The 12555-nt window shown below is 41.4% G+C and overlaps 1 protein-coding gene across 3 annotated transcripts in view; it reads right to left on the bottom strand.

Moving 5' to 3' along the window:
* Positions 1-1304: 1304 nt before the first annotated feature.
* Positions 1305-12555, bottom strand: part of gtf2h2 (general transcription factor IIH, polypeptide 2) — a 32930-nt gene continuing 21679 nt past the window's right edge. For 2 of the 3 annotated variants that reach the window (XM_019855844.1, XM_019855916.1), the window contains exons 10-15: positions 11066-11264; positions 9494-9557; positions 7215-7318; positions 6652-6754; positions 3813-3852; positions 1305-1960 (exon numbers count right to left, since the gene is read on the bottom strand). In XM_019855844.1, the coding sequence (XP_019711403.1) occupies positions 1850-1960; positions 3813-3852; positions 6652-6754; positions 7215-7318; positions 9494-9557; positions 11066-11264 (621 nt within the window). In that variant the 3' untranslated portion in view covers positions 1305-1849. The remainder of the gene's footprint in view (positions 1961-3812; positions 3853-6651; positions 6755-7214; positions 7319-9493; positions 9558-11065; positions 11265-12555) is intronic. The other variant, XR_002166383.1, reaches the window with a different exon arrangement.

Here is a 12555-nt window from a genome sequence, read left to right as displayed (position 1 = left end):
CCCCCGAGGGGGGTGGGGCGAGGATGTTTTTTTTTTTTTTTTATAGATATATATAATTATTATATATAATAATTTCAACAAAAACCATCGGGACCTCGCAGCGGTCGTTGATCGGACCCCATGAAACAAAAATTATTTGAAACAAAAAAAAATATTTTTTGTTTGTTTGTTTATTTATTTAGTCTGTCTCTTTGCTGCCCACTACCAAATGGGCCACAGACCAATGTATTTTTTTTTTTTTTTTTTATAGATATATATAATTATTATATATAATAATTTCAACAAAAACCATCGGGACCTCGCAGCGGTCGTTGATCGGACCCCATGAAACAAAAATTATTTGAAACAAAAAAAAATATTTTTTGTTTGTTTGTTTATTTATTTAGTCTGTCTCTTTGCTGCCCACTACCAAATGGGCCACAGACCAATGTTTGGGACCACTGTTGTAGTGTTGTGATTGTTGTAAGGTGCTTGCGAATTTTGTTGTGCTTGTAAAGATGTAGGCCAGCACGATGTTTCACTGGTTAGCACATCCGCCTCACATTCAAGGTCATGGGTTCGATTCCAGGTCCCAGCCATCCTGTGTGGAGTTTGCATGTCTCCCCGTGCCCGCGGGGATTTTCTACGGGTACTCCGGTTTCCTGACACATTCTAAAAACATACATGGTAGCTTAAAGTGAAAACTGGATATTGTCCGCAGGTGTGATTGTGAAACACTCCCCGTGATCTTGTTAGCACATTCAATTGCAATTTTTTTGATCAAATGCAATATTAATATTGTTGGAAAGAATGATAATCTATTTAAGATTGATTCTCTAATAAGGGTAACATTTTCTATCTTCATGAAAATGAAGATAGAAGAATTAAAGTGGACCAGTGTGAGCCATGAAAATCCAGAGCTGAAAATGAGTGCCACTCCACCTGTTTGGAGGTGATGTATTGGACAATAAAGGCTGAAATGTGTTTCTTGCTGAAGTAATAATGATAATCATCCAAAACTACGTGAAATGCTTCTCTTTCTCTGTAATGCCACGCAGTTATATTGCATTTTTGTATATTCCATTCATCCATTATCCAAACCGCTTATCCTCACGAGGGTCACAGGCGTGCTGGAGCCAATCCCAGCTGTCTTTGTATTTTGTAAAATTGTGATGTGATAGTGATGGTATTAGGAAGTAGATTAGGTCATTTAAATCTCCATTTATGGCCCAGGTCCAAAATGCACCATATGCCACTGACCTGAACACATTATTCCGTTGGCACGAGACAGAAAAAAAAACATCTTAAAATAAGACTGAAAGAAATTCTGAGCAATGAAAACATTTCCATTTTATTGTCCATTGTAGTTGATGTCACCCAACACAATAACAGTAGGTGTAGTAGTCGTAGTAGTGCTGGTTCCGCAATCTACCATTGTATGGAAGCTCAGATTAAATGTTTTAAACACAAGAAGGTATACCATAGCTGTTAGTGAACAAATGGCTGAGTCAGCCACTGAAAAATGTGATTCAGAAGTCAAATTGTCGTCGTATTATCAACAAGGCCCCCAAAATAAATACATAACAAAAAAAAATGTCACAGAACAGTCTATGTGTCCATAATTTTTTGGGTACAATTTTACGCCAGATATACTGTATGTAAACTCTACTGTTTAATGAACATCAAATAGTAAAAAAACATTTTTTTGGATGGACAAACTAATTTAACCTCCATGGCAGAGGCTCTGTCGAACCCCTGGAACCGATTCACCGAACCCTGGTTAAGAACCACTGATGTAAATATTTTACTGGGCTCCTGTTGGTCATGAGCTCTGACATTTATGATCACTGCTCTCCTCTGGCTGTGGCTTTTAAGGGTTGTGTTGACTGTGAACACACCCAGGGCAGCAGTGTAGTGTGTCATGAATGAAGTGATCACACTCGACACAAAAGACACTGTGACAGGATGGGCAGGTGAACATCTAGAAACAGAAAAGAGGCAAGTACAACAAATTCAAAATACTGGTGGATATATTTGGCAACACACATTTAGAGAGATTGACGAGAAATGCTTTTCATGCATATGAACTGCAAGATAGTGATAAGGTATTTTTCATTTATTTGTTTGTTGCATTATTTTTATTGTATTATTCATCAGTCAGTTGAACGTAAGACAAAGTTAAGCCAAGTAAAATACTCATGAAGCCTATGAAGGATTTCTATGGTTGTAAAACTCCCCCTCCTTTGTGAGACAGCCATCAACCAACTACAGGCTGGACACATTAAAAAGCCATGAGGTGGCGGGCATTCACAAAGCAGCAGAAGAGAAGAACTATATTCAAGATGGTAGGACCTAAAAACACTCAACTAATAAAGTTACAAAAACTATACAATTTATATAGATTGTTGAAGAAATGTTTTTTTTTGTTGTTTTGTTTGTTTTGACAGAAAACACTGCAGCTTGCAATTGCAGCGCAGGTGGACATGGACCACAGAGAAGGCTGCTTCAAAATAATATAAGAGTGGCCCCACCACACAAGCTATGAGTCCATCATTTTCCTTGGCGTGTTTTAATGAATGAATTATTTAATATGATAATAGTAATATTCTTATTGGAATTCTTAACTTAAAGTTTGTTTCCCGTAAAAGAAAGGGAGTCAGTGGATTTTATGGAATACATGCATATCATGCAGAGATGAAAGTGGACTTTTCTGAAAATTCCGGAAAAAATAACTAAATAAATAAATGTGTGTGTGTGTGTGTGTGTGCGTGTGTGTGTGTACACACACACACACACACACACACGCACACGCACACGCACACGCACTTGGCCGATCAAGCATGAATTAGTTTACACAAAACGCTATTCAAATACTCGACATTCAATGATTAATCTTCCTTTTGTGTGCACACGTGTACCCTTTATGGCTTCCGTTCGGGCCGAAATTTCGAAATCTCCAAGATATGGCGAGGCCATGAGAATGCGAGGCGAGGGTATTACTGTTGTGGCGACTCCACTCAAGCTAAGCGAGCCTCAGCACTCAGCAGTAGATAGTCCGCTGCTCTCTGCTGTACGGGTTTCAGCGCGAACATGTACGCAAGCGCGTCTTTTGATTTCAACCAATCAGCGCCGACGCAAATGACGTCACACACGACAACAGCTAAGCTAAGTTAGCCGAGACGACACTCGAAGTCGGACGGACACGATTTTCTGCCAATCTGTGTTTTTCCCTTTTTGGCCAAATATATTTTTTTACGACAACTATCTTGTCCACGGCGTCTTTTATTCGTTCCACTGGGGTTTAGCAAGTGTGTTTATAAAGAAACGAAAATTGTTTGGGGACTATCCCCCACATTCTAGTTGAGATGGTATAACCCAAGTGGCAAAATGACGCTTGCTACTGTTGTTGCGAGTTGCCATTCGTTCTACTAAACCATTAGTCAAACGCCATCATGTCTTCTGTTGTTATTACACAAACAAAAATCTCTTTACTGTTACTAGTGTTAGTGCCTCAATATGGCTACGCTCGTGAAAGCAATACAACGAACTCAAACGCGTCTTCGTCCAATGTTGTCAACTAATATCCGGATTAATTTTATTTTCCTCAATTCTCCGGAGAAATTTTCATAAAAATTTGAAAAACCCGGAATTCCGGGAAAATCCGGAGGACTTTCATCTCTGGTCATGGCACATGGTCAGGATGGTACCATCACTGCCTTCATTTGAGCCAGGAAAAACCCTGATATTGAAGTTGAATCACGCCATTGTACAAAGACAACTTCATCAATACAGTGGGAAAAAGCTGGACATTAAAATTGAGAAGCCGCACGTACCGTTTTATCTTTTAATTCTCCTTGACAAGTCCCACAAAACCTGAAATCGACCACAGCAGGATGAGAAATGCATTGGAACATTGTTGTATACTAAAATTCTACAGAGAAGATTGAAAAAGTAAGAACAGCACAAATCATATAAGATGACGCTAAATGCATACAATATTGTGTCACCCATAAGAACTGGAAATGGGGGGTGAATTCGGTCTTTCTTTTGCAAGAACAACTTCAGCACTTCTGTGACAGGTTTCTAGAAAATGTTGGTGTCTTTCTGTGGAATGTGTGCTGGAGTGTATGTGATGAGTCATTCAGAAGATAAATGGTGAGGTTAGATTCTCCTTAGTAGTAAAATGCTTAGAATTGCTCCAAATTGGAAGTGAAGACTTGAACTAGTGTGATGCCTGGAGCATAACTGTGTCTTAGATTTCTATATGTATTCATTCAAGCAAAGACAAACTTCTTGGTCCAATGCTTGCCACTAGAGATATTATTTACATACTATGAAGAAAGAAACAGTTGTCCTTTCAGTCCTTTACTCCACAAATACAGTTTGCTGTCTCTTAGCCCTACACGGGCCTCTGAAGTGAGACAGTCTGTACAAAAGTCAAACATTCAGTTGGTGGAGAGAGAGCGAAGGATCTCTCTCTCTCTCTCTCTCTCTCTCTCTCTCTCTCTCTCTCTCTCTCTCTCGACAAAACACTCCATAATGATGATATAGAAATAGTTTTTAATATAATAATAATAATAATTATAATAATAAAATAATAATAATGATGAATCTGCCAACTTATTAAAAATAGAATCAAAGTAATCATGTCAAGAGGAATACACAGTCTTTGAAGTGCAAAATTAAGTTGATTATGTTTGAGCTGAACTGGTACCAATTTTCCACACTAAAAGGCGCACTGGATTATGAGGCACACCTTCAATGAATGGCCTATTTTGTCATTTTTTTTCATATATTGGACGCACCGCACTACAAGACGCAATCTACAATGCATCAACTAGATGGAGCTACGCTCAAGGAAATGCCACTCGAGTGAAGTGCGCCTCTGCGGTCCGTAGTCCGCTGCCCTCTGCTGTGCGTGCGTGAGCACGAGCACGTACGCACATGGTTCAACCAATCAGCGATGACACAACCCACATCACTGATCAAAGAAGCTTAGAACAAACGACAACAGCTAAACTATCTTAGCTGTTGAGAGGCGTTGCTACAGGACAATCAGACGTCAGTAAAACACATTTAATAAAGCAGCGACACAGTTCACTTCTTGCTTGGCTCTCGACGAAGGCGGACGCTTTTGCTTTCTGCTCTTGTCCCCCCACCCCCACCCCCACACTTCCCTGCTCGCCACTCAGTCCATGTGCTGTCTTTTGTCTAACTTTCCTAGCCTCCTGTCGATTTCATCCTAAAAACAAACATGGAACTGGTTGGCTGGTCTCTTGATGCCATCGACAAAATTTTCTCGACGATAAGAGCAGGCAGTGGGGAGCCTACTTGCCCCTCAGGGACTTTTGCTGCTGGGTACACCCTAGATCCCTGGAGGAGGTGGAGAATGGTGTGCCTGTCAATACTGTCCGTTGAGGATGTGGAAGACATCTACATTATCGGCCTTCTGATAACAGGTATGCTGCTGTTTGGCGCTAGCAGTTTCCTGATCTATCGAAAAATTCAACCGACGGGAGCGGCTCTATTGGAAGAGGCTGCCGGTCTAAGGATGGCAAAGTGCGGATGTCCAACACTCAGACTCAGACTGTGCTCAACCGCGCAAACTGATGTGGCTTTGGCACGGCACTGCAAGATGGGCAACAACTTGGTGAAACTGGAATTCGTGCTCACATATTGAAAGAAATTGCGGATTTGGCTGATCGACCCTATTTTAGAGACACAAGCCACGGACTTCAAGGCTGTCTGGATTTCTTGGGCTGCCTGCTACCAAAAACAACATCTGCTATCTCGACCTTCCCCTGATGAAAGTACGCATGGAAGCTAGTGCCCTACCATCACCCCCTCCTTCTCGGCCATAGTCTGATAAGCCAGGACCGTCTCCATGAGATGACCTTGATGTAGCAGCTGAGGCCTGACACGCACACAAAACCAGACGATCACATGCGCATACACTCCCTTGTATCACCGCCTTCACTGTTCATGTCTTGTGACCTGTTGTAAATGTCATATGCTTGTGCAGGAGTTTTTTTGCCGAACTCAAACTATCCTCAAAATGAGAACAGTTCGAGTGTGTTTTATTTCTCCCCCTCTCCCTCCCTTGTGGTTTCTTCCGACTTTCGGGGTTGGGTGAACGCTGGCGCGTCTGGCTGTCACTGCTCAACCCGTACTGTGTTTTATTGTTTCTGTCTGATTGTAAAGGGTCCTTGGGTGTCTTGAAAGGCGCTTATAAATAAAATGTATTATTATTATTATTATTATTATTATTATTATTATTAACCAACAGCAAGTTATAACATTGACTCGTTAACATTGAACTCTCTTGCCGCTGCTCTATTTCCGTGTTCAACTGTGTAACCGATCGTTGTAAGCATGTCTGTAGCAAGGAGCCATTTTGGGGTCGACATATTACCGTAATAACCAGACACATGTTGCATCGGATTTTAAGGTGCACTGTGAGCTTTTAAGAAAATGCAAGGCTTTTTGGTGCGCCTTTTAGTGCGGAAAATACGGTACTTGGATGGGAGGCGAAATGTTTTCAAATACAGAGCAGTCCAGTTGCAACTGATTCAATACCCAGAGAATAAATTACCAGAATGAATGAGAATATAACACACAAACATTCTCACATGGGATGAATTTACATGTTAATTATAGCATTTCATAACTAACCTTTTTTCTGGGAGGGTTTCAACTGGTGTTTCAATGAACATGTGGAGGGGAAAGAGGTGGTGAAAAGATCTGGCGAGGTGTGGGGCCGACACAAGAGTCAAACCTTAGTGACAAAATGACCTGGCATTAGAATATTGTGCTTTTTTTTTTTTAAACCTAAACATATTTAAAGCAATATATACAGTAGCTACAGTGGAATCATTAAAGCCAAACACCCTAAAGGGGGTGTGCAGTTTGGAGTTTTGCATTGTCCCAAGTCCATCATCATATGCGGCGCAAGCTCCACATTTTTCTTTTTCTGATGAAGGTAATTTGTGATAGCTAAAAGGAAAGCTGTAATGGTAATCATCGAAGGCAGCAGGTGTCCCAATGCAGCCTGACAACGGACATGCAACAAGCCCTTATTAATACTAGCAATACCATTGTGTTTGACTTTGGACATTCCACTGTGATTTTGTAATGCTACACCAGTAGCCTTAGCTTTAACATTAGCATTGGTATTGCATCTTCAGTGTAAAATTTATATCATGCAAAGTTGATCATACGCATCCAGCCAGACATACCACAGACTTTACATTCCACTGGAAGCTCCATGTACTTAGCATGGCACTGCGGACACAAGTATCCTCCCAGAGAGAGACCTGGATCATTGGTGCCATCTAACAGACTTTGAGACAAACAATGGACATTAAAAGATTTTCAATTCTGGTGTGTTAACTAGTGCTGTCAAGAGATTAAAAAAAGGTGAGATTAATTAATTATGATCTGTAATTAATTGACCAAATTAATCTATATTTAAATCTCATCCAAAAATTGCTCAGAAAACCCCTACTTTCGTTTTAAATTCATTACATTATTGAGCATTGAGACAGATCAAAAGATTCACATAAAAAAAGTGGTATTATAAAGTATTTTATTGTTGAACAGATGCAGTCCAAGCCATTTACTTTCTGCTGTATTTGAGACTAATCCCAAATCGTACCTGCAATCGACCACCAGGGGGAATATCACTGTTTTGTTTTTGTAAATCTCCAAATAATTGCAAAATAAAACTAAAGGAGAACACCAGGTCCATAAAAAGTGCTTAAGTTAACTTATCAAAAACAGTAAGAACACTTTTCTGAGGAATACAAGTACTGAACACGGAACTTGCTTCAGATAATAAATAAAACAGACCCTTAAAGCACAGTGCTCTAAGTTAGCACTTCACAAATAACACGGTTCATCATGACAAAATAAAGTGCTGAAATAAACATCAACCACTTCTAATAGGCTACAGAGGACACAGCAGCTATGCTGACTTCATGCCTCGTACGCAGGGTGTTCTCCTCGAGTTTAGTTCGGCTAAGAGCTTTGCTATAGCTCCCTCGATTGGTAACGCTTTCCGTCCTTAAGTTAGCCGTGGCTGCACTCGCAACTGGGTGCTTTGCATTGATGTAGGAGGCTAAACTTGAGCTGCTTTGGTGGAATGCAAACTCCTTACAAATTAGGCACAACACTTTACCTTTATCAATAGTGCCGTCAGGACGTTTTTGGAATGTAAATTGTCTATTCATTGTGCCGAGAACTCTCACATGCTCCTCCATTTTCACCTCTCCACTCCTCACCGCTGCTTACTTAGCCCGCCCAATTCCAATGGGAGCCAATCAGGTTATGCTAAACAAGGCCAAACATAATGACAGCCAATGTCCGCTTCAGGCTGTGACTGACAGTTGTTACCCCACCCTCAACAACTCGAACACAGGAAGCCAACACATAAAAAGGGATATTAGAAAAAGACAACCTATAGAAACAATAGAGTTAGCGATTAAAATTTAGATTAACGTGATTAAAAACATAACGCACTAAACATGACTGTAATTAATTAATCGCAATTAACGCGACAATTTGGCACCTCTAGTGTTTTAACCACACAAAGGCCAGTTATACCCCTTTTCCACTGCCGCAAAACCATGGGTAAACATGCTTTTTTGGGCAGTGGGAAAGGCTCACTGGCCAGTGTCGATCTGTGTCGATCCGTGTCCACCAGCACGCCATGGGAGGCGGGTTGTGATCGCCTCCGCTTGCAGTTTGAAAGCCTAACACGGGACTTCCCGGTAATTACGTGATGACATAGGGCGGTACGTGATGTGTCATAACATCGCGCGCCATCGGCCTCGTATATAGCACGCCCCCACAACAAAGCTAGGAGATCGGCCCACAAGCTGTTGTCTCAGTAGTAGCAAAGAGTTGATTCTCCGCTGCTTTTCGACCATTTTTAGGACGGTAAAAAGCATGATAAAAGAAAGAACACTCGCTTCCATGTTGCTTTGTTTACCACCAAGAAATCTGTCGCACTATCATCTACGCAATCACAGCGTGGTGACGTAACCAGACGCAAAGTGGTGGAGGTGGGGGTAGGGGGCAGAATCGCCTTCTGTTGGTCAATGGGAAAGGGACAATATGCCAATTGGTTGCGTGTCGTCACGGATCACTACTACCCACTAATTTCAGTGGGAAAGGGGTATTAGAGTCACATCCAGGTACAACAGTATTGGCGATAACTTTTTACAGCCGTTCACTCATTAGCTACATCCCCATTTAGGGCCTATATTCCATGGAGACAGCGTATGAAGAAAGAAGTCATAAGGCTGGAGAAAGGTGATCCAAATATTTAAATGTATCCTTTGCAGCCTTCCATGGCTGAAGATTAACTCCATTGACCATGTAGGAACAGTTCACTGAAAGGTGTATACCCTAAATTGAGACATGCTATACATTTCATGGGCAACAAATGAAAGAGTTTTGATAGAAGTACAGTACATGCTCTCTTGTGCACTCTTGTTTTAAGTGGTTTACTTACGCCATGCTGAAGGAGGGTTTGGCGTTCTGGTCAGTCAGAGAGCTGAAGGTATGCTGGGGAAACCCTGATTGAAGAGAGAAAGAGAAAAAAATGTGAATTTAAAAAATATTCTGTTCAAGCCTGGCGGTTCGCTGTTTAGTGCCCCGATGTCTATAATGTGAAAGGAAAACAATAGGGAAGAGGAAGGGGGAAAAAAACAACAGATTAACTACTCGGTACACCATGAGGAAACTGGCCAGGCACAAAGCAGTGAAAGCTCCATGTACTGTCCTCTCTCTTCTTCTTCGATATCATGACGAATACAAAACTGCATACAACAATGACGAAGAAGTACTCCAAAATGTTGCCAATAGAAATTCTCTGGAATATCAGCGCTATTATCGGAAAGGACGAAGCCTTGTGAGATTTAACCAGAAATATGCCACACCAATCTGTGCATCTATCACTTGGCTGGGGACAGAGAAATCTGGGCTTCCATGCTTAAGCTGACGATGACGATCCAATCCCAGACAAGCGAAAGATGGATAGATATTTGTGAAATTTTTAATGGCTGTGCGGGCAGCATCAGTGAAATTTGGGTGGCACAATCACGGAATGGCCCCGGGCCACTGTTAATGTAAAACCCTGTGTAGACTTTCAGAATTCACACACAGTCAGTGTTTAATTTTAATAACTATCCTCCTATAGTTATATATTGAAGAAGAATTTTGATCACTGTTAGGCAGTCCTAAAATAATGGCGGTGGTGATGGAGATGGTGTGGGGGGAGGGGTGCGATGCCAGGCATCGCAGCACGAGACTCTGGGGAACGTGCCTTGTTTTTTTTGTTTTGTTTTTTTTTTTTGCAGAAGAAACTAGAATAAAGTTTAATTGCACTCCACTACAGCAGTGGTACCATCATTGTCAGAGAATGCGCAGGAAGAATAAGCTTGATAGTGCTGGTCTTTTTTTTTTTGTTAGTTTTTTGTTTTGTTTTTTGCACCGAGCAGGCGATATGAAGTGCAGTAAAACAAAGTCTCAGGAGACATTAAATTTTTTTTTTTTTTTTACAGGGATGAAAATAAAGGCGGAGAGAGAAAAAGAAAGTCACCCGCCAGCTAAGATAAGGAAATATGACGAGTCATATGTACCACTTGGCTTCACTGTGACTCCAGTGGCAGACAAGGTGAAACCGGTGTGTTAAGTGCATCTAAAAATGCTGGCAGCGGACAGCATGAAGCCAAATACATCAAGGCGCCACTTAAAGACATTACACTTCAATCACGCTGGAAAAGTTGTACACTGCAAAACATGCTCATTGTCGCCATTAATCCTGACTTCATCATTATGAGAATTTTTTTTTTTAAAAGAGGGAAAAAAAGAGAAAAAAATCAGCCCAATTTTATAGACAAATTATATTTATAGTCGCGGCGTGTAATAGAAAATAACTGAGAAGCACTGCTGTAAGGGACATTGAGATATACTTTACAAATTGTCCTCACTGCTTATCAGTGATTGCTTAGCTGGGACTACATATTGGCATTTGCAACAAAGAAACAAGACGATGAACAAAGGTAAACATCAACATACTGACCCATACGTATTAAAGAGCATTCAGATGAGGAGCTGGCAGGGGGAGGTTTCACATGCAGCGTCAGCAGCAGTGCTTTGAAATGGCTCTCATCCAAGATGACATGGTATGACCCACCAGTCTCCCTGGTCAACATGGTACACACCCGAACCTCCGCAGAAAGGCCGATTACAGACACTCGCACCTTCAATGATTTCATGGTCTGACAATTGCAAGAAACAGCAATTAAAAACTGTGATGAGAAAAAAAAACTGGAGTTTTCGTGGCGTGCACTTGACATTTACAGTTTGCAGATTCAATTCGTACTCCACTCATGAAGTTCTCCTCGTGTTGTATTGAGTCACATGAAGTGAATGCAGATGTAAATGCAACCCTTCACTATAAATGTACCCTATTTTCCACAGTATAAGGCACACCTAAAAGCAGTCAATTTTCCCCAAATCCAACAGTTCGCCTGATAATCCGATGTGCCTTATGTGTGGCGTTACAGTCTCTTTATATTCCCCATTGAGTTGTTTTCTTGTTAGTGTTCCTCTGCCATTTGGTGGTGATGATTAGCAGGAACCAATTGTAACATAAAAGGGTTCTACCCGACACTAATTGACAGGTGCATTCGCCATGACAGACTCAAACAGACAACTACTCTGTGAGCACTGCGCAGCCATTATGAAGCGAAGATAATACTAAAAGCATAGTTAACTACTGACCAAACGAAGGAAGAAGGAGACAAGCAAGGCTTCTCAGGATATTTAGCCTCTTGTGGATGTGAGCCCATGAGGTTTGTGTGCCTTTTTGTTAAATCAATTGTCTTTATAACTTTTATCTTTCATTTACTGTTTTGTGATGCCATTTGTATTGATATGTTTCATGTGCGTGTTGGTAACCAGTTCCCATGGCTTTGTAACAGCTTCAGCAGTTTTGAAGGCTCTATGGAAATAAAGCTGTATTGTATTGTATTGCCTTTAAGGCGGAGAAAAAAAAGTAGTGTGTTTCCGGTAACCCGACCGACCGAGAATTTCTACGTCGAAAAAAAACTTTATGGTTGGCATTTTTTTCAAACAACCCTCTACATTTTTGTGTAGAGGGGTTACATCGGTGCAAACTCTCGCAATATTCATGTTGAGCGCGTGCGTCATTTGCCCTGTCGTCTGTCAACAACATTGAATCATGGCGGCGGCCGCGATCTCCGACGACAGTTTAAACCCTATTTTCTGTGTTACAGTCGCATGCTTGCACCGTAATGTTAAGAAAATAGCATCCATTGATGTATCGAAAAAATTCAGCGAACTATTTGATGAACACCACGGGCCGAGTAAAAAACAAGGGCAGAGGAGGACGGCGGAGGCGCGCTCAGGCCCCCCGAATCCGGAGCGGGGAGAAAAACTAAATAGGTGGCGGCGGCACTATGATCTAGTGCACAGGTGTCGAAGTCCGGTCCTCGAGGGCCGGTGTCCTGCATGTTTTCCATCCCTCCCTGCTGCAACACACCTGAT

This window comes from Hippocampus comes, unplaced genomic scaffold (assembly GCF_001891065.2).
Source record: "Hippocampus comes isolate QL1 unplaced genomic scaffold, H_comes_QL1_v1.1 scaffold179, whole genome shotgun sequence".
Lineage (NCBI taxonomy): Eukaryota > Metazoa > Chordata > Actinopteri > Syngnathiformes > Syngnathidae > Hippocampus > Hippocampus comes.
The sequence above is the reverse complement of the archived record's forward strand: the minus strand, read 5'-3'. Positions and strand labels throughout refer to the sequence as shown.